The 21,896-nt window shown below is 45.2% G+C and overlaps 2 protein-coding genes across 2 annotated transcripts; one reads left to right on the top strand and one right to left on the bottom strand.

Moving 5' to 3' along the window:
- Positions 1 to 583: 583 nt before the first annotated feature.
- Positions 584 to 8,744, top strand: UCK1 (uridine-cytidine kinase 1). The gene is made up of 7 exons (XM_053472412.1): positions 584 to 694; positions 4,215 to 4,374; positions 4,830 to 4,926; positions 5,025 to 5,167; positions 5,938 to 6,032; positions 6,252 to 6,300; positions 7,842 to 8,744. The coding sequence occupies exons 1-7, from the start codon at positions 605 to 607 to the stop codon at positions 8,021 to 8,023; spliced, it is 816 nt and encodes a 271-aa protein (XP_053328387.1). The 5' UTR covers positions 584 to 604; the 3' UTR covers positions 8,024 to 8,744.
- A 473-nt stretch (positions 8,745 to 9,217) lies between these two features.
- POMT1 (protein O-mannosyltransferase 1) lies at positions 9,218 to 16,879 on the bottom strand. Its single transcript, XM_053472403.1, has 19 exons — positions 16,755 to 16,879; positions 15,950 to 16,056; positions 15,800 to 15,850; positions 15,514 to 15,660; positions 15,219 to 15,330; positions 14,708 to 14,773; positions 14,512 to 14,605; positions 14,281 to 14,436; positions 14,046 to 14,176; positions 13,659 to 13,754; positions 13,221 to 13,313; positions 12,737 to 12,833; positions 12,446 to 12,538; positions 11,894 to 12,014; positions 11,034 to 11,131; positions 10,724 to 10,837; positions 10,425 to 10,551; positions 10,112 to 10,289; positions 9,218 to 9,724 (listed from the first exon to the last, which is right to left on the bottom strand). Exons 1-19 carry the CDS (start codon positions 16,874 to 16,876, stop codon positions 9,550 to 9,552), a joined length of 2,178 nt encoding a protein of 725 aa, XP_053328378.1. The 5' UTR covers positions 16,877 to 16,879; the 3' UTR covers positions 9,218 to 9,549.
- Positions 16,880 to 21,896: the final 5,017 nt, after the last annotated feature.

Below are 21,896 nucleotides of genomic sequence, written 5' to 3' on the forward strand. Positions count from 1 at the left end.
GGACCACCCACCCACATTACCTGCGATCCACCTGATGATTTCTATGATCCCCACTGCCCGCAAAAGCAGTATAGTGGGGCAGTCATGAAAATCAGGAAAGACCGGGACACTTGGGAAGTATGGCGTGTATCTGACTACCTGCCCTGTTTTATAAACACATTTTCACCTCTTATAAGGGCTTTAGGACCGTAGAACCGGATACCCTCATACCCAGCAAAGGGGCACCGGGAAGAAAAGGGTTACTGTCTCTGCCATAACGGGCACAGGTGTGTGTGTGTGGGGGGGGGGGGTTGTCTGGTAAATAAGCAATAACCCCAAACGTGCACACAGATGAGACCCCGCCGCTCCCAGCAGATAAGGAGTTAAATGAGTGAGGTCTCGGCTGACAGCTCGGTCCCCCGCATGTCATTAGAGCTGTCACTTCCCTGTAGGTCATATGACCGTCACCCAGGCGCATGTGCAGCTCTGGACCGGGGGAACTACGAGTCCCAGCAGGCTTTGCGCTTGCAAAAAGGGTAGTTTCGGGGGTGCGGCGGCGCAAGTGCTGCTGGGTGACGTAGTCCCTCCAAGCCACCCACCCCCGTTGGCTGCAGGTATTACGGCCATGGCTTCTGTAGGTAGCCTGGAAGTAGCGGAGCGGGGCCACCAGCGGCCTTTCCTGATCGGGGTGAGCGGAGGGACGGCTAGTGGCAAGGTGAGGACCCCCTGCTGTGACCAGGGGCGGCTTGGAACAATATTTCTGCCCAAAATGTTCTGACTGCACGTGTCAGTGTGGGGTATTTGGGGGCAGTTACCAGGTGACCAGCCGCGTCTGCAGTTACCCCGGGCATTATTTCCGTTTAGCGTAGCTCTTTGGCCCTGGAGGGATGAACACCCCCCCCCACGGGTTACTATTATTATTTATTGTGATTATTATTTATTATGATTATTGTTTATTTATTATGAATATTATTATTTTTTCTGATTATTGTATGGTACTCGCAGCTCATTGCATGCTGGCAGAGAGTGGCCCCCGTGGCACGTGTAGAGTTAATGGGCATTGTAGTGTCACTTGCTGCGTGGCGGGGATGTTAGTCGCGGAGTGGAACCTGACAGAAGCCGACTTCGCTCTTTTGATAAATATTAGTGACAGCGTGTGCTGCCGTAGTGACAGCGTGTGCTGCCGTGGTGACAGCGTGTGCTGCCGTAGTGACAGCGCCAGAACCCGACTCAGTCCGCATTGTGTGGGCCCCGGCCCTAGCACCGCCAAGACCACCACGCTTTCCCCGCTCGCTGACCGAGTTGGACGCAGGCAGCATGAGGGAGCGCAAGAGCTGACGGCCAAGGGTGTTGGTATTGGTGTGTGTGTGTAAGTATGCATGTGCGTGTGTGTATGTATATGTGCGTGTGTGAGTATGTATGCATGCATGTGTGAGTATGTATGTACGCGTGTGTGAGTATGTATGTACGTGTGTGTGAGTATGTATGTACGCGTGTGTATGTATGCATGTGTGAGTATATATGTATGTATGTGTGTGAGTGTGTATGTATGTATGAATGCGTGTGTGAGTATGTATGTACGCGTGTGTGAGTATGTATGCTTGTATGTATGTATGCGTGTGTGAGTATATATGTATGTATGTATGCAAGTGTGAGTGTGTATGTATGTATGTATGTATGCGTGTGTGAGTGTGTATGTATGTATGTGTGTGTGCCCGCCCGCGAGTTTAGTCTCCGTATGGTAAACAGACCGGTCGGGGAGATCAGAGATCTGTAAGCGGCTCGTTGTGCAGCGGTACAGCCGGGGCTTTAACCCCCGAGAGGGAGATCTTCCCCTTAGATTTGTATCGGAGGTGTGTGCTGTTTATACCACCCATGTGTCCTTGTTTAGGCGGTCCAGTCCCTTTTTGGGACCCAGATCTCTTTTCCTCCCCGGTTTGCTTGGGACTTTCTCCTGATGTGATCTACAGCGCCCAGCTTGGGCAGTACTGATAAATGGAGCATTTGGCACAACAGCCTGACAGTGGGGCATTAACCACACGCACAATCATACTCACACACGCACTCATACTCACGCACACTCATACACACACACTGACACGTGTAATCATCCATTAACACACAAACATGCACAACCATCACCCCAACAGGTGAGTTTGTCTCAGGTGTTGGAACACACGCATACACTCACACTCACACGCACACACTCACACGCACACTCTCACACTCAGACGCACACTCCTTATCTCTGTCTGCATAGATTGTATTTAGAGATGTCCGTTTTTGTGTATTTATTCTGCATTGGATATTTTGGGTGACTTCAATCACCACACTGAGCTGATGCTTTACGGCAATACTAATGAAGCCCGTCCCTCCATAGACTTTCATTTGTCAGGGTGTCTGGCTGAGTGATTAAGACCGAGGCATTCTATGATTGTTCTTATTTACTTACTTACTTGCTGTTAGATGATGTCATAATACAGCTCCTGGATGTCCGGGTCGTCTCTCTTTGTTTTCTTGCTCCGTAGTCCTTTGGCCTTGGGTCGGGTTCGTTTGCGGATTAACTTTGGGTGGAACGGGAGAATCCCGTACTCTAGAAAAGGGAGATCTCGTCAGATGATCGGATCTGCTTTCGGGCAGCGAGAATTTCTCTGTTTTAAGTCAGTTTACGGCTAAAAATAATTTACGAGTACGTTTCCTATGGGGGTCTTTGAGATTCAATGAAGGGGCGTTAGAATATTGAAAGCAGAGGGGGCTTTTTAGGCTGGCCAATGCCCGGGGCATCTACCCGGTGCTTATATATGTGTTTGGGGTATTTCCAGGGGTTTTAGGGGTTTAGAAACCTCTAGAAGAACATTGCTTTCCAGAACAGGAGAGATCTGCCTGCCAGGCGGGAGCCGCCGCGCTGCGTGTTCCGGTTCAGAGTGTCAGCTCATGGGGTTTAATGCCAAAGGCTTCAGATCTTACCGTCCTCCATCCCCAAATGTTCGATGGGTAATTCCAGCGGGGCCTCGAAGTAATCTGGGATGTCTCCGGGGAAGCTGTCGGGGACATATTTAAAAAGGTTAGACCGGAGTGTGCCGGGGGGGGGGGGCACGTGGGGGCCACGCTCGGCACGAAGCGCACTCACCTGTCCGGTACTGGCCTGCCGTAACAACACAGGTCCAGCGTCAACAGCAAACACAAAACAAGCAGCGGCAGCATCCTCTGCGTCATGTCTGTCTGTGCAGCGGCTGCAAGAGAATGCCTGATAAGTGATGTCATCAGACACATCACAATGCACCACAGAGCGCACAACACACAGGCCTCACGCGTACGCCTCACGGCACTATAACGCTTACTGCACCCGAGACGGCACAAAGCTGACCTTCCCATAGAAACACGGAGCTTGAGAAGAACCATTAGGCCCGGTAACATACACACACAGTAACATACGTGCACACACATATGTACACACAGTAACATATCTACGTACACATCTACATACACATATGTACACACACACAGTAACACAGGGCTTGACATCTAGGTGCCAACTAAAAAAGTTAGGAGCCAGGATTTTTTTAAAACTAACAGTTGGTGAGGAGCGATCCGATCATCATCAGCCCACTTACTAACCTCACAGCGTTTCACCTGGAAGCACCCTGGACTTTCAGGTCAGTGCTGTTTTTTATTTTTAATTATTTGTTTTGATAAATTATTTTTTTAACTCTTTCAATGCTGATGTTCCATTGGAGCACAGCATTGACTGATATTTAGTCCCCAAGCTTGTGGGGACAAATGTTAACCCCTGCAATGCCACGAATGTGTCCTACGCAGTTGTGGCATTGAAGGGGTTAATGCTGCACTGTCGCTCTCATGGAGCGATCAGGCAGCAGGGGGGTGTTGTGTCAGGTCCCCACACTGAGTCTGAGCCCCGAAATATAATGAATTCCCCGTCGCATGGATGCAGGAGAGCTGCCCCCTCCCCCAATCAATAATATGTAATATGTGTGTGTATATGTCAGTGTGTGTGTAAGTGTGTGTGTGTGTGTGTAGGTATGGCCCGTCAGGCCACAGAATCTCCTGACATAATTGGTGTTTTTCGACGGCTTACCCTCCCTCAGCAGTTCATTGGAGTATGAGATGGTCTGCATATTTATGGCGCTGCGTGCCGCACTTCACAAGTGTATTTAATGCATATTATGTGATCTTTGGAACAAAAACCTAACATCTTGTGCTATTTTGCCTGTTAGTCGACGGTGTGCGAGAAGATCATGGAGCTGCTGGGGCAGAACGAGGTCGATCACCGGCAGAGGAAAGTCGTCATTTTAAGCCAGGACCGGTTCTACAAAGTGCTAACGACGGAGCAGAAAGCCAGGGCCGTCAAAGGACAGTACAACTTCGATCACCCCGGTGAGTAAATCTATACCCCCCCCCCCGGTAAATAATTCCTGAACCTTGGCGGACGCTGCGGGTTGTTTCGATCAACCATTTAGTTATCGTTCCCTAACAGACACTTCATGCGAGCGAAATGATTTCTCCAAAGACATGGGGCTTGTTGAAGCGGGGCCTGGATCGGGCCGAGGGGGATCTTTCTTTTCTGATGGTAAAAAGTCAACCGATTTCACTTATTTGGTGGCTGTTTGTAATTTAACCCATCACGCGCTGGACTGTAATGGAATGGCATCTTGTGTATGATGAGCAGCCTGTAATATTCTCCTGGTGGGACCTGTATGTGGACTTCCAGTACCCGGTCGTGTTACGGCGGGACTGTGCGCTCGTACGGGTGAAGCCTCTGATGGGTGGTTTGCTCCGGGTCTCTACTTTATGGATTTATTGTTAAAGTGTTATTTTTGCCCCATTTCTAGACGCGTTTGATAATGACCTGATGCACAGAACGCTGACCCATATCCTGGAAGGGCAGATTGTGGATGTGCCCATTTATGACTTTGTAACTCATTCCAGGTAAGTGCGTGTCGACGACGATCGCCGCAGAGTCATTTAAAAGGTATTTTGAGTTTAACGTAAAAATGGACTTTAGTCATGTTTCGTCCCCAACTCAGGCTACCAGAGACCACCACTGTGTACCCCGCCGACGTCCTGCTGTTTGAGGGGATCCTCGCGTTCTACAACCAAGAAATCAGGGACATGTTCCATCTGAAACTTTTTGTCGATACAGATTCTGATGTCAGGTTGTCCCGGAGGGGTAAGTTTGTAAAATCTGGAGTTTACAGGAGAGAAAACGAGGCGAGTGCCCCCATTAAGGTACTCAGGGGTCACGGCTCCGGTCTGAACTCGGGGGACGTTCCTTGAAACATCTTCCATGAGGAACTCTGAGTGTTGCTCGTAGACATAAATAGTCCCCAAAGCTTGCAGTCTAATGCAATTCAGTTAACAGGGGGGAGCATAGGGTTAATGGCCCCTAGGTGCAGTATTTCTTTAGTACCCCCAGATGTGCATACTGACACGCAAACTCATTCTAACACCATAAATTACACACACTCATGCATGGTAACATATACATCCTAACACCATACACTGATACATGCACACACTGCCCTACAGTGACTCACTCTAACACCATACATTACGCACATACATACACTCCCTCATTCACATCACTGACACGGTAACATCATACACTAACACACACATACTCTTCATGCTGTATTCGAATACCCACACAACTAATGCTAACACTATATACTAACACCCATGCACGGTAACACATACATCCCAACACCATACACTAACACACACACATTCTAAACACTGTATTCGTATTCGAATACCCCCACACTCATGCTAACACTATACACTAACAACCATGCGCAGTAACACCAAACACTGATACATGCACACACTGCCCCACAGTAACTCACTCTAACACCATGCATTCACACACCATCTCCCATCATCCACACAGCTCTTCCACCCTCCGGCGAGGAACACAGTGTCACGTTTTCTCTCTTTCAGTTCTACGCGACATGAAGCGAGGCAGAGACTTGGAGCAGATACTCACGCAGTACACGACGTTTGTGAAGCCGGCCTTCGAGGAGTTCTCCCTGCCGGTAATATACACGGGCACCCCCCCCCCGGAGACTCCCCACCTTCGCTATATACCGTGAGACGCCAACCTCTGCGAGCTTCTCCTGCTCAGACTTGGCCCAGGATAATGCATTGTTTCATATCCACGCCCCAGGGCTGATTTTGGGTTGATATAGAGGGTAGGGGACACCTCGAAAGACCATTTGCCTTTTATAATAACCTCACACCTTTCCTTTTTTTAGACTAAGAAGTACGCGGATGTAATTATCCCGCGGGGGGTTGATAATATGGGTAAGTACTGCCAACGGGCACTCAGTGTTGCTTATGTGTTTTAGATGTGACACCTATCGTAAACTTAACCCCAAAACGGTTCCTATGCGGTGTTACAGCTGAGGTTTTTATTGTTATTTCATATCCAGGTGCCTCACGTGGTTCTTGAGTTTACGACCGTTCAAGAACCTTGACTGCTCCTTCACTATAACGTTAACCCTCCTGCTTCTTAAATATTTAAGCCTGTTCTTTGTTTTAATGGTGTCGCGGTGCATCGAAGATATGTTCTGATATACTGGTGATCAAAAATGGAAAAGATACGTTTTTAAAAACAAAATGGCAGCTCGTGTTATGTGTAAGTGTGTAGGGTTATACATTACATTACATTTATTTATTATGCCGCAGCACTGTTACATTCATTAGAACAATTTATAAACACATACAATAACACATAAAATAACAAACTGGTGCAAAGGAGAAGAGGGCCCTGCTCCTGTGAGCTTACAATCTAGTCGGTGGTTGAGGGGAGCGAGACAATAGGAGAGGACGGCTTGGATGAGGATGAGTTGATCTGGTTCCGATGATGTGTTGAAGCCGTTTGTTCCGATGGCTGTGATTAGGATGATGGCTGGGAGTAATGGGAAAGAATGTTGTTAGCTTCCCTGAACAGGTGAGTTTTATTTGGATAGGAGGATAGAGATGTAAAGTATAGTGTTGTATAGTATAGTGTTATGGTGTATAGTATAGGGGTGTAGAGATGTAAGGGGGTGCCGAGTTGTTGAGGGCTCTATAGGTCAGGGTTAGAAGTGTACATTTGATTCTGAAGGGTATGGGGAGTAGGATACAGACAGAAGACATATGGGAATGTGATTTGTGGGCATTGGATGGCTTTACTTGTGAGTGTTTAGTGGTGTTGGGGTATGAAGGAACCAGTAAGGCATATGAGCTAGAGTAGGGTGATAGATGGGACGGAGTTATTTGGACTGTAGAGGGTTTGTCAAGGGGTGTAGAGGATGCAGTGATTGTGGGATTTGTGGGTAGAGGACATGGAAACATGTATGGGGTCATAGTAGGGAAGGTGTGCAGCAAGCATACGCCTATGTGACTTACCTGCTTTTTGCGTGGTGTCCCTGTGTCCCCCTCTCCAGTCTAACTCCTGTATAACTCATCTGTCCACTTAAGAAGAGTCCACTTAGGGAACAGAGGTCACAGTAGCTACAAGTCCAAGCAAGCTCGTTCCAAGTGGGGTCTAGAGCTATATAGGGCCGCCTCACGAGTGGTTGGATAAGGTGATTGCATACAGGAGGCAGTTGGTGCACACCTTGGCCAACAATTGCAATTAGGCTAGAATAGAGGGCACCAATCTTAACCCTTCCATATCAGCAGGGTATGGAGACAAGCAGGTAAAAGACATACCAGGTGAAAAGCAGGGGTGTTACAGCAGAAGATGATGGGTTCAGGGGTGTATCAAGTGCAAGTTAACCGTTAACTCGACTGACCACTCAATGAGTTGAGCGTGAGTAGACATGATTTACTAATTGTAGCCGTGTCTGTTGTTGCAGTGGCCATTAACCTGATCGTACAGCACATCCAAGACATCCTCAACGGAGACATCTGTAAATGGCAGCGCGGGATCCAGAACGGCCGCTCCACGAAGAGGACCTTCCCCGGGCCGGGGGAATCCGGAGGGGCACTCGTTCCTGGAAAGCGCACTCACCTGGAATCCAGCAGCCGGCCTCACTGAGCCGGAGTCATCGGGAGTAACCGGTGCGGTTCGGATTCTTTCCCCAAAATCCCACGGCTCCTCTCCCCCTGTCCGTATTTCCAACATGCGATAACATTTGAGAGGGTAACAGACTCCGGCTGCAGGCGGGTGTGATGGTCTACTAACCTTACACCGGATATAGGGTTATCTATAGAACATCAAATAGCTTTTATAGCATCTTATTAACCCCTTTACTTCCGGACAGCCACAGCAGCCGGAACATAGGGAGGAGGTTAAACCGACTAGCACGGGATGTATAGACTTCTAGAGCGTGTAATGTGGCAGCGACCGTCCGCTTAGGGCTGGGTTCCCGCTCAGATGCCAGTTATTTTTATTAAATTTGGGATTGCTGAATAAATGAGCGATTCCTTTCAGAGCAAAATGCTTTACCTCCTGGCACTCAGACCTCCGCTGGGCAACAGCGGGACTGAATACGCCTCCTAAATACCTAACCTGTGGGTCTCTGACCTCTAAAGGGAAATTGTCTCTTTTTAGCTGTTTTTAATGAGTTAAATTAGCCTTTTTATTGCACTTCTGTAATACGTTATTTGCACGTGGATACGCACACATGCATGTTTGAGCTTTCTCACAATTCTTATCCGTGTTTTCTGGCTGAAGGATTTGACGGCTCTGTCCAGTACGTCTCCCTGTACCCGTTTGACAATTAGCCGGTAGTAATATTTATATCGCCAAATATCAAACCACCACGAACTCTTCCGACGAGCCAATTTCCCAGCTGCTCGTTTTAGTCTTAACTGCTTTAACTCCACTCCTTGATAAAGGAATTCCTGATTTGATTAAAGTGCAATACGATTGTTGCTGCCTCCAAGTGGGGCAGAAACGCTGAGCTTCCTATTAGCGAGAGGGGGTAATAGGCCCGGGGAGTGAGGTACTAGAGCAGAGAGCACCTATTCAGATTATGGGACGTGCCCATTGGATGCTACTCCTTTAGATAATCATTTGTCAAATATATTCAGTCTGTAAAATATTAGCAAACTAATTTCACCCCAAAGCGTTCGCGTACAAAAGGATCTCTTTCTTTTAAGATCTGCACGGGCGTTCAGAAACGCTGCTCTGTGGTGCAGACGCACATCAGTATTACACAAAAAAATGAAGCGACCGGTCTGTACAGTTATTTGCATTTTGTATATTCCTTCCACAAAACCACACGTGTTCATTTCAAATAATTTTCATTAAAAAACAGTAATTGTATCAAAAAAATGTAGTGTTGTCTGGCTGAGCACCACGGTGGGGGGGGGGGGGGTTGTTGTGGCTCTAGAGAGCCTTGCTAGAGATTCTAGTCCGTATGATTTTATTTCTTGTGCTTCTACTTCTACGTCTACCGTCTGACCTTCTGACAGTTTGTAAAGCTTCTTCCTATGGGTGATGAATTTTCTCCAACAAAACCCTTTTTCTGTTAAGAAGTGAAAGTTTTTTTTTACCTCTGCCCGGCTACACACGATGCCTGGCTGGAGTTTTAACTTCTACAGTTCAGGGCAAAGGCGTCACTGCCTTCTGATCAAAATGTCCCAGTTGTCTTTCCATCGTAGACCCCGCAACTCTTCAGGGGAGAGCGGAGGATCCCCGTACGTCAAAGGGCAAAGTCTGCGGTGCGTCAGGAACACACTGGATATCCAAACCGCCAGAAGCGCTGAGAATGTATTCCGTAAGGCTTCCGACCTGAATGGAAACAGGAGAAAATGAGACCGTAAACGGGGTTACCACGCCATGCATTATACCCCACATCTGGGCAGTCCGAACAGGGTGTGCAAACATGAGTGTACGTGTGCCACTGCGTCCCCTGTCCTATTTTATCTATATACATATGTTTAGATAGAAATACAATGTTTTGAGTCTATAGAGCATGAAAACCAAACACTATTTTTGTAAAAAGATGGGCAATTATGACAGAAATAAATGTTTTTTGGCTATTTCAAAATCCACTTTCTTTATGGTCCTTCCCTGTTTGCCATGTAGTTTACTAGAACACCCTGATAATCTAAACAGAATAGAACCTCCCTACAGCAGTGTCCTTCACCCCAAACCTATATTAGAGATCAGAAGTACCTTAGCAAACACTGGTGGATGTGTTCCAGAAGAGGGGGCAGCAGCAAGATCTGACAGGTAAGGGCCGGGAGGTAGTGATACAGAAAGAGCGTCTTCTCCATTGCGAAAAAAGGCAGGTAGTTTACAGCCCAGCCTCCCAAACACACAGCGCCGGTGAGCTGGAAAGCCTGCCACGAGTCTGTAGGAGAAAAATACATTAGAACGTGTCGGTGGGATACAGAATTACTCTTCTAGGCTAAGCCAAACCTTTTCTGGTGCTAGTGGTTCAATAACTCATCGAAATAAACAAACACCGACTTTTCCTTCATCAAACCTGATGGAATGTCATATATCGCCCTCCTCCGGCGCAGAAAATAGAACAGGAACAAGACGGAGTACAGAAGAGCACCGGCATTGGCGGAATACCAGATCACAGGGTTTCCCAGGAGTTGGATCTGTGCCTGCAGAGAACATAACATCCCTTATAGCCACAGCCTCGGGGGGTTAGGTCACCTCTTCATGCAGCGGGGAAGGGAGTGCATACCTCCAGTGACTTATGTATATTTGGGATATTTAAGACCGAGGCTTAACGCAGTTCCTCCCAGTATTACTGGCCCAAGAGCTTGCACTCACCGTAGTTTTAGGATGAAGCCAGTAGGCAATACTGCTGTCCAGAGAGATCCAGTCCACAGGCAACGAGCTGTACTTGTGCTCCGCTGTCTCGGTTCTCATGGTTAACATCTTCCACTGTAGAAATGAGCAAGAAAGAGGACACCTGCTCATCACGCTAACAACTTAACGGCTCCAGACCACAGCCCTAGAGCTGTGCAGAAAGCTAAAAAATGTTCCCAGGCACAAAAACATAAGTATGAAAGTTGCCTGAAGTGACCCGTTTTCTGCACATAAACTGCGATGCATAGATCTCAAAGCCATGAACTCGTACCTGTAACTCCCAAAATCGAGCCATAAAACTGAGGTTCCTCGCCACATCCATCTGTGCTGGTGAGTGCAACTCCTGCTCCCTTTCTGCCTGCTCCTGACCTGCAGACACGAGGTACGGGTTATCAAGAGACATAAATGCATTAAAGAACAAAAAAGCCAAGCAGATACAACAGGGCAACGGCCCCACTCAACACAAACTAGTAAGACGTCACTATGTGCATGGACTGGTTTCAATGACCCGATCCCTACTATGATGGGTCCAGAGAGCACCTATGGCTTCTACCGGCTCTAGATGCAAACATTTATACAAAGCTAAACCATTTTCTATAGTTTAAAGGTGCTGTCCCACTGTACCATTTTCTGCTATATTACACATAAACCTTAGCAGATCTATCACTGCACCCCATCTTATGATGGTTTGATTCACACAAAAAAACTTTTAAGAAGCCTTTTGTTCAGGGCAACAACCTATCAGTGAATGCTTTTGTGTCACATGACAAGGACCCCCAGCAAACAATGGGAATGAAGCAAAATTTTACTTGGATTAACAATTGTTTCAAGGAAGGCTTTGGGCATTCAGTAGTACTTGGAAGGATGTAGGAAAATGTTATATTTAGCAGAGTAGGTGGAACAGCACCTTTAATAAAAACCCATCTAGCCATTCAATGCATGCAGTCTATACAAATAATATTATTAGGGTTTTTTTTTTTTTGGTCAAACACACCAAACCGAGAGGGGTATTAACATCCAGAAGAGGTTCAGTCGGGATGTACCCAATATTTTACAGTTTTCATACTTGTCACACTTGGACAGGGCGTCCGTCGGGAAGATTTGCACATGTTACACGCGCGGGACACTTACTCCTGCCGTATCTGTGCTCCTCAACATTCCACACCAGACTCTGATGATAATTTTTGGATACTTTTTCTCCGACGACCTCCAGTTGCCGAAAGCCCCATTCTGGTAGAGTTGCCCCGCTGAGCTAAATGGAGGCGGAAAAGTGACAATTAACAACGATAACGAAACACCGAGCTATACAAATATAATCATTACATGTAAAAGTAACACAGACATACTGAACTTTATACTGAAATCCAAAAAGAGAGACTACATTTATTAATTGAGAAGTTTCACTGATGAAAGAGCGTTTACTAAACTTCATACATGTCTGAAAGGGCCCTGAGAATCCCAGGAAATCTAATTTTGGGGCAGTTTCTGTACAGGTAGCTACAAGCATAAGAACAACAACAATTCACCCCCCATATCTTATATTATATCCAGGAGAATATATATTACAAATGAAAGTGCCTTGAATGCTAAAAGGCATTCCTTTATACAGTTTGTATATGAGCTCCTGCTCCGCTTGGGAATGCTGGGAGACGCTCGTCATTCCACCACCCATTAATCTCGCACCTTCAGTACTGCAGACGTGTTGACGTGGACCAACTTTACTTCCGAGAGGATGGTCTTCCATGTGTCTGTATCCGACTCCCGGTTCACAATCTCCTACGACAGAGACAAAGGGGAAATGCATCAGGAAATAAGTAAAAAACCCTTAATACCCTGAAATACATACTGTATTTACACGGTACTTTGACCTTAGAAGCTCTATAACTAGTATATTCTCCTTGTACATTGTACACAAATATGGCACTGTAACAACGATAGCGCCAAAAGCCATTCCTTATAATAAGAGGCACTCACCACTTTCCACAGCGTCTGGGCAGGCATGGACACGTTGTAATCTATGTAACAGGAGATTTCCTGCGAGTACGGGGAGAAAGGGGCAGCAACATCATGTCTAGAAGAAGAGCGAAGATATACAATTAATATGGCCATAGGGTCCACATGCAATAACCAGAGGCAGGTAACCAAGCCTGCTTTATAAGAACTGTAGGTCTACTTCCACTCCAAATAGCCAATGATAGGTGATGGCCCACCATAGGATCAACATCAACATCATGTCGTAACCTCATGGAATGTTAGGCTATATGACCAACAGCTTAAACAATACGTCTCAACCTATGTCTAATTATGTTCCCCTAGCAACAGATTTCTTCAATAGACATGTTGGCACAGCCCTGGTGGCATAAAAGGCATGGAGCCGTCACAGTGATGCCGGATGGACATTGAATGTAGGAAGGGCTGCGGTTATGCATACAAACCAACAGAGGTGTGTGGCACATACGTGTTGAGAAAGCGGGCTGTCATTCCATGTACCACTTGTATGGTATCTCCGTGTCGCACGGCCTGTGGCGGAGATCCGACAACCATTGCTTGTCTGCAAGACAAAAGAGAAAAGTTAGTAGAGAAACCTATTCAGGGACCAGCCTGAACATTTAGAAGCCAGAGAAGAATTCTCCTATATAAAATCTTCCTAAAACGTAGTGTTACGATTCCCCCCCCCCTCCCCTGGCTTGAATTCCATGGTTACTCTGTAATGAGTTACCCCTCACAGACAGATTAAACAGATGATACTCCCCGTGGAAGCCAAACAAGACGCAGATGTGCTTTCTATGATGAGCAGGAACTTATTACCAAAAAAATGAAATATATACTGTGGCAATGTACAAATACAGCAATACCTACTGAAAATAGCATAACACACACCTAGACTGACTATTACCTGGCTGGGTCCTTCACAATCCACCAGTTATTCACGTCTTTGTAGGGGTAACAGGTGACCTGCTGCTGGTGGGAGCTCCCTCTGCCACCATCGTACCTACAGATAAAAGACACTGGTGAGAGGAATATTCATTTATCAAAATAATTACTGAAGGCAAGCGACGAGTAATATGACTGCTTGCAGAGCGACCTCTGAGCTAACAAATCACTTCAAATAAATACATAGTATGGGGCTTGTAGAGCTCCTACGGGTGAGGAAAGGTGTTTATAGCTGTGGTGCATTTACCAGCTTAATCGGCTTGCTAGGGTAAGCACACAGGAGGTAAGTGCGCATCGGTGGTGGTCTGGCCAAGGATGTATCAGCCAGTAAATGTTTCTTTGTACTTGCCTTACTGGGTAGGTATGTTTGTGTGAGTGCAGCCAACATGGAACCGGTTTACCAAGCGTGTTCCGAAGGGTGATCTGTGAGCCAAATGCCACCTCTAAGGGTTGTCCTTGAGTGATCCGGGACAGACCTCCCTGCAAACAGCAAACTGGATTAGAAACGCCTATCAAACGAGAGACAGATTGGGCCTCTGGTGTCACCAGTAAACCGAGCCCCACGGGGAAAATGTGCGTATTACCTCCAGACTGGCTTGAAACGCACTACTCATTATGTGGTCGTGTGGGCCAGAACGGATCAGTACTGACAAGTGTATGTAGAACATCCCCAGGTACAGGGCTGCAGGTACCAGCAGCAGAGCCAAGCCACGTGCCAGCACATGAAACAGCACACACATCTGTAACACAGAGATTACCGGTCAGCGGCTAGTAACAGCCGCGCAGAGTATAGGTAAATGAAACAAGTTACATACATTGGACAGGGTCCGATCACCAATGAGCCACCAACACTGCGTTGCGGCAATAACCAAAATCAGAAGATAGGAGAAGAGACCCATGTATTTCACCCTAGAGGCAACAAGAAAGAGATTGGAGAGATGGAAACAGACGCGGTATAGAGTAAGACAGGACTTTCAAAGGTAAAGAAAGCTGATGGAAGTGACTACTCACCCTACAGCTAAGGAACAGGAGATCCCGGTGAGAAGCAGCCAGAACCACCAGCATAAGGAGAAGGGGCTGCAGGTCAAAAGAAACATCCATCAGATTCATAATCTAAATTAATTTATCTCAGGGAAGCACAACTTTATCACATTCAGCAGGACCTAAGACAGCTATAAAGCAGAATAACAAGGAATTACCACCATTATCTATTGTTTTGTTATATAACGAGACACCAGGCGAGAGTGTCCTTTATCCCCATTAATACTTCATTAGGATTTTTTGCTAAACCCAACTCACTTATTATTAACAACGGTCGGTGGTGTCAAAGACAACAAAATGTATTTTTGTTCCTTTTGAAAGGATATCGCTAATATTGTGTTGCAACTTTTCATGTCCAAGTTAATGAAGACAAGATCAGAAACTCTTCCAAAAGAATAATGAAAAGGTTGCCCACCGATCTTATGCGATGAAACGAGTCAGCAGGCAAGCGATCTATACCTTATTGGCAGCGAGAACTCACCTTCTCTGCTGACAGCTACAGAACTTGAGGAACGAAAGGATAGCCAGGAGGATGAAGAAGATGAGCACGGACTCCAGCAGGATTAGTCGAGACTGAGTGATCAGCGAGTTCTCTGAGATGAGAGGGGAAAAGCAGGGAGTCAACAAACCTCACTACATATAAAATGCCCCGTCTCAAAATGTCATCAGAATTCTCCTCCTGCTCTACTAGTACGTCTGCCACAAAGTGGGCCAGTTCCACTCACTGGTATATACCGTATCACAGACACTGCTGGCTACGGTTCGCACTGACTCACCAAATAATATCAGCACGCCGGCCACCAGACCTGCTCTGGCAGAGAACCCCAACTCCACCACGACCTGGTAGGCGAGGGGGACGCAAAGAGCTCCTGATACAGCAGGCAGTAGCCGCAGGGACCAAACCGGGACATTGCTGGAATACTCTGTATAGGACGACAGAAAACATGGCAGATGTCACATGACGCCTCAGGTTAAACCCGTCAGTTCCAGAGGGATGAGGAACACTTCGTATTATGGCATCACATTAAGCACCATGTCAAGATGATTGTTTCACGGACTTACCTGCACCGATCCTGTTCCACATAAAGTTACCATCAAACCCAGCCAGGTAGCCTAGAAAATAAACCCAGATTAAATCAAAACAGGGTTATTGAGTAAATACATGTGATGAGGTATACTTGCTTTTGTTTTTTTTTTTTGTTTTTTTTTTACCTCCCAAAGCAAGAAGCATGTGTCCTAGAGGGGGACCACTATCATCCAAGAAAAATATCCGCTTCATGTACATCGATATAAACTGCCCATAATACACTTCGTCAAACCTGTGGGGCAAATAAACCACGTTATACTTTAAGAAGGAGCAAAAAAAATGCAGATCAAACTGTTTCCAAACATAATTCAAACTAAAATAAACAGCACAGAATAAAGACTACGCATAAAAAAGTCCCATAATGGTAATGAATCTATATAGTAGGTTCAGTCTAGTTTCTCTAAAGTACATTATGCTGGTGGCATTTTAGGCACTCGGATAAATGATAAATAATACGCCATACAAGCTCAAGCACTAATGAGTAATGTTTTTTTTAAACCTCTCAGGCGACGCATGCGTACAGAAGAAATAACAAACACGTAGCGCGGGTTAAACCCGACAATACTCATAGCTTCAGGGCGTGCATTCCATACGCAAGAGCCTCGCGCTGCCAAAGAAATCCATAAAAATAGAAAAATATAGCAAATAATAAAAAGAAAATGTTTCTAAAGCTGAAAAAATTCATTTTCTTTCTAGCTCCTATTTTCATTTTTGAGAGATTTGATTTATTTAAAAAAAGGCTAGTTCTGTCAGAGACATAAATGAACAGACAATCTCTAGATTGTAAGCTCTTTTGATCACGGCCCTCCTGTTGTTTCTGTAAGTCAAACTGTTATGTTATATACCAGTTGTCATGTCCTGTCTACCCATTGTACAGCGCTGCGGAATATGGTGGCGCTATATAAAGCAATAAATAATAATAGTACATACACAACAGCGTGCGGATGAGACAGGGACCAGAGCCGGCTGAGGAGGCCAAGCGCTGTCAGAGCCACCAAGAAAAGATTGATATTTAAGGTGACCACGAACGGCGGCTTCGAGGAGACGGGCATCCTGTAGGAAGGAGATAAAAACAAGCACCATGTTCATCGCGTATCAGATACAGATTACAGACCCCCCCCCTTTAATATTATGCAAAAGATTAATTGGGCTCATTAAAAAAGCCTGTTTACTAACGGAGTTTCAGGTCATTTGAGGCGATCTCTAGTAGACTGTAAGCTCTTGTGAGTCCGACCTCTTCGTTATAACGCACCAATCACAATGAGTGCCAAGCAATACGCAGGTGCTTTGTTAATAAATAAATAATAATTACGGTCTCAGATGATAGAGACATTAAAGCTTAAATTAGCCACTTTTATACAAACAGAAATCCGGCCATGAAAGGTAGTGCAAGCAGCGTTCCTATCAGTACCCAGAGACAGGCTGCTATAGTCTACTATGGAGGGTAAATATATAAGGCATGCCGGTATATGGAGGTACTATCTATAGGGGGTAAAGGGGGGTACCGTTACCGGAGAGAGTACTCGTGTTACTGCAGCAATTACTCCGGAGTACCCTACCTCAGCCTCCGCAACAATCCGGGATCGATTGGTTACGTCTGGGCGCACGGGCGCTCGGCTAGCACTGTCTGCCTGACACGTGATACAACGTAACAGGCTGGTCCTTCGCGCAGATCGATCGCATGTAACAGGCATCCGTCATACATGTAACATTACACTTATCAGTGCCGTTTTAAAGCATGTTGCACTTTATATGTGATGGGCAGGGTGTCAGCCTGCGGGGCCCTGCCAGTGAATGGGGTTTAGTTATAAAGAGTATCCCATAATAAAGCATGGCTGCACAGGGAATGCTACTGCTTCAAATAGATTACTCACTGCCTGGCCAATGGAGATGACCTCATTAGCTATGACCCAGCTATCCTTTGATGTTCTCCAAAGAGGGCTGGCCCTAGGCCCAGTAGCTAACCCAAAGAAAGGTTCCCATACGGGCCAGCGGCAGTCAGCATAGAGAGTGAACACTACAGGCGTGCAACACAAAGTGCCCCTGTTTGGGTAACCGCACTTCGCAAGAACAGATGCATGACAGCGGCACGTCACTTCGTCCCTCGATTGTCTAAAACGACTGGACGATCGCGGTGCATCCCATGCATTGATACGTGAAAAGATAGCGCTTCACTTTGTACATTTTCGTTCCACATACTTGCACAAGACCCATTGTGTACTTTAATGTGGGTTTAGGGTGTCCAACCTGCGGCCCTCCAGCTGCTGCAGGACTACATCTCTGAGACTGGAAGAGCGGAGATTTCATAGATGACAAAGGTTTTTACAGTAAGGACAATAAAGATATAGAATTCACTGCCAAGGGAGGTGGTGTTATCATACATTAGATGCCTCCAAAAGGGGTCTGGATATTTATTTATTTTTTTTTTTATTTTTTTTTAGAAAGCCATGACATACATCACTATAATTAGAATAATATAATAAATGTTTTAGATCTCCTTGATCCAAGGAGAAATCCGATCGCCTCTTGGGAGTCAAGAAATACATTTTTCCCCCTGATGGCAGAATTCGAAGTAGCTTAATACGTTTTTTTTTGTTGCCTTCTTTTGGATCAAGAATAGGAAGGTTAGGTAGAAGGTTTGGACTTAAAGGACTTAGTACATAAGGTTGAAAAATGACCTATGTCACTATATATTATATATATTACACATATATACACACACACACAAAAGCACATGATGTGCATTACTACAGAGGCAAGTAAAAGTAAGATACTACATATACACTGTACATTGTATTTATTTGTTATATATATCTATATATACACAAACTACCAGACTAAGCCCCCTGTGTTGCAATAGAAGAGGCTATCAGAGTACAGAAGACATTTACATGTTAGAAGAGATTTTACAGGATCAGACAAAAGCAAAAGATTGACACGCAAAGGCATAATTCAGTACAGGTGAACAGAAACTACAACTCCCATAAACCTCTGCAAGCCCTGCATTCTTTACAACCGCTTGATTTCTATTGGGAATCGCTTCTGGTAATCGCGTTTTACCACCTGAAAAGAAACGATGCAAGGCTTGGATCCAATTTACGCTAAAGTGTAGGGAACATTTTCCATAAAAAGGGAGAATTTTGGAGAAAAAAAAATTTGTTTAGTTTAAATAGCAACAAATCAACAAAATATTTACCTTTTCAAATATTATAATCATGCATTTTTTTTTCCCATCATCTCTCTGTATTTAGAGATTAATAGAGTATGGGACATACGACAATTAAAAAACAAACAGTAAGATGCATTCTAACCAATTCAGTTTTTCAAGTTTGCGTTTTCTAGTATTCTTAACACCTGGGAACCTGTGAAATAATTTGGTGATTATGAAAAACACATTGCGGAAAGAAAGGGGGGGGGGCGCACTTTGCTATATACATACAGGCCTACAACACCAACAAATAAATGAAGCTGGGATGAAGGATAAAACTGGGGAGCACGTGGTGCCCTTTATTCATTTTTTGTTATTGCTCCGTTACAGTGCCAGAGATGCCATCCGACCATCGCTTACAAAGAGGGTAACAAGGGCTTGGCATTGAAGAAATCTTGTTTCAATTCTTCCGAATTTGAGTTCTTGACTACTGCGGGCATTTACTATTCCAACCAGACAGTTTGACAATGGCGTTGGAAACCAAGGCAATTTACAGAAGCACGCGTGGCAGAGACATTGGCCGAAGATGCCCCACCAGGTACGGTTGCTGGGTTCGTGTCATGACGATTTCTTTTTAAAGTTCTGCACTAAATTTAATGCGGAACGGTAAAGACTCTCAATCTGCAGCTAATTTTTTTGCATTTACATTTTTGGCTTCCATAATCCTCCGGAGAAAAAAACACCATGAATCCAACGGCAGAACATCCACGGAGAGACACGTCTGACCCGGCAAAGCAAAAGAACACAAAAGCAACAGTACAACTTTATGAAGGGAAGGCATTCTTTATTAGAACTGCTTTGATTTGGACACTTCTTCGGGGCCACAGGAAATGTCCCTCGTGTAAATTTACATACAGGAACTATATATATGACATCACGTCTAGCTAGTGCATGATACAGAGCTAGCTCTATCTCGGTGATTCACGGCTTTTGTGCCAATAATGGATCTTAAGTTTTTTTTTTTTTGTTTATTTAGGGGGGGTCAATTCATTTTAACAAACGTGGTACCCTGGAGATTCAGTGACCTACAACAAAACGGTTATCATACGCAGATGGATCCAGTGAGCACAGCAGAGCATTTTAAGTAATTACAGGAGTAGATACATAACCAGAAAAAAAAATCAAACTAGATAAATTTGAATTGCTTCATTAAAACGGTACCACCTAGAACACTGCTGTCCAAAAGGCAAACAGGTGCTTCTGTATTACATCACAAATTAATAGTATCTCACGGCCAGACCTTTGCTGTAAAATGGTATGGTCCAACAGAAGGAGTTGGGCAGAACCAAGGAACAAGGGGAAAAAACATTTATATTTCATACAACAATCTGTGTATTAAGATATAGGTTGTGGTTTTCGTCTCTAGTCACGAGGCTAGCAATTACTCAACGTACTTAATTATTTCTCCTGTCAAACAACAGTACATATATAACAAGCTATTAAGCGTTCCAGTACCCAAAAGCTTTAAGTTGCCAAGATATTTATGTGTGAAAAGGGCAAAATCAGAGGTTTGTTATCTAGAAGACATATCCTTTAATGCCCATCGCAGTGAACTGGAACAACCCACATCTGATGAAACGCAGGACGTTCTTTTTGACTACAGGGTTAAGATCAGGGGGTATTGTGAAAGCCCCCCCAACAGTCTAGTATCCTGTAAAATGAATGTTAGTTGGGGCTATTCAGATACACCACCTATTTCCCAAATAAATACCGTGTAACCTGCTATAGAGAATACAGGAAAAAAAAAAGGAACAGGTTAATAAACTGTCCACGGCTCTGTTTGCCTTGAAGTTCAAAGTCAAAACACTCTCGGCCCGGGCGTAAAAACGAAAACGTAGAATGGTGGCGCTATCCAGCGACTGCGGGAGAGAACAAATATAGCGAACGCTGCGTGATGAAGCAAGAGTAATTACAGATGAACTTGTACGGGACATTCAACCTCACGAGGAAGCTCACAAATGATCCCGACAGGTCTTGTCGCTCCTTATTGCGTAACAAAAAAGAAAAGAGGCATGACCCAAAATCAGACAATCTTAAGTTTACTTGGAAAGTCACGTTGCTAAGCAGGAATGTCTGCAAACATGTACACGCGTGGTGTCGCGTCCTGCTTCTTAACGGTTAACCGACAATCTGTGCAAAGCGTGTTCGAGCAGAGAGACTTGCGGTACGCGAGGGATTCTAATATGTACAGCGACTATGAAACCATTAAAAGAGAAAGGAAAAGGTCGCATTTATTTGCCCAGCCTGTTGTCTCGGTTAGTGAAAGCGGTTTAATGGAGCACAGATTTTGAATAATCCAAACAAGGGGGCATCACATAATAATAACGAGAAGGTTTTCCAATCAGTGAAGCCAACCAGTCCAAGAGGGTAAAGACCACCCTGATTCATATAAAACCGACATAAAGCCAGTCACAAGCCATCATCAAATCACTAACGTCTCTCTCGTATATATTTAAAAGTCCGGCGTGAGTCGCGTCGACCTGTTCCTTGCGTGTCTTCCATCGAAACTTTAATGTGATAAAACAATACATGGAGGGTGGGTTTTCTTTTTAAATACGTAAAAACACCGAGCTTTTGCACAACAAAAAAAGGTTCGTCTAAAATCTCTGCAGTTTGCCGTAAGCTAGAGCTGCCTTAAAGAAAAGAAGAATAAAATAGGGGACAGAAGTACTTTAAAAGTCAGAACTAAGGAAAGAAACAATGGCGTCCCGGTGTTCGACGTCGGCTGCCAGATGGAGGTGGGGGAGGCCATACACAAACATCGAATGCATGGCCACGTGATGAGGGGGATGGAATCGAGACAGTAAAAGGCCCGTGTAGCTCCACGTAAAACACAGGAGTCCGTTCGACTAGAAGACCTAACG

The sequence above is a fragment of the Spea bombifrons genome, chromosome 8 (genome assembly GCF_027358695.1).
Source record: "Spea bombifrons isolate aSpeBom1 chromosome 8, aSpeBom1.2.pri, whole genome shotgun sequence".
In the NCBI taxonomy this organism is placed as follows: domain Eukaryota; kingdom Metazoa; phylum Chordata; class Amphibia; order Anura; family Pelobatidae; genus Spea; species Spea bombifrons.

Excerpts from the sequence above, each read along its gene's own strand:
- UCK1 (XM_053472412.1), top strand. The coding sequence starts at position 605 with ATGGCTTCTGTAGGTAGCCTGGAAGTAGCGGAGCGGGGCCACCAGCGG. Across the intron at positions 4,927-5,024 it reads GACTTTGTAACTCATTCCAG|GCTACCAGAGACCACCACTG; the intron begins GTAAGTGCGTGT and ends TCCCCAACTCAG. Across the intron at positions 5,168-5,937 it reads TGTCAGGTTGTCCCGGAGGG|TTCTACGCGACATGAAGCGA; the intron begins GTAAGTTTGTAA and ends TCTCTCTTTCAG.
- POMT1 (XM_053472403.1), bottom strand. The coding sequence starts at position 16,876 with ATGCCCGTCTCCTCGAAGCCGCCGTTCGTGGTCACCTTAAATATCAAT. Across the intron at positions 16,057-16,754 it reads TCTCATCCGCACGCTGTTGT|GTTTGACGAAGTGTATTATG; the intron begins GTATGTACTATT and ends TTTGCCCCACAG. Across the intron at positions 10,552-10,723 it reads GGCTTCATCCTAAAACTACG|GCACAGATCCAACTCCTGGG; the intron begins GTGAGTGCAAGC and ends TGTTCTCTGCAG.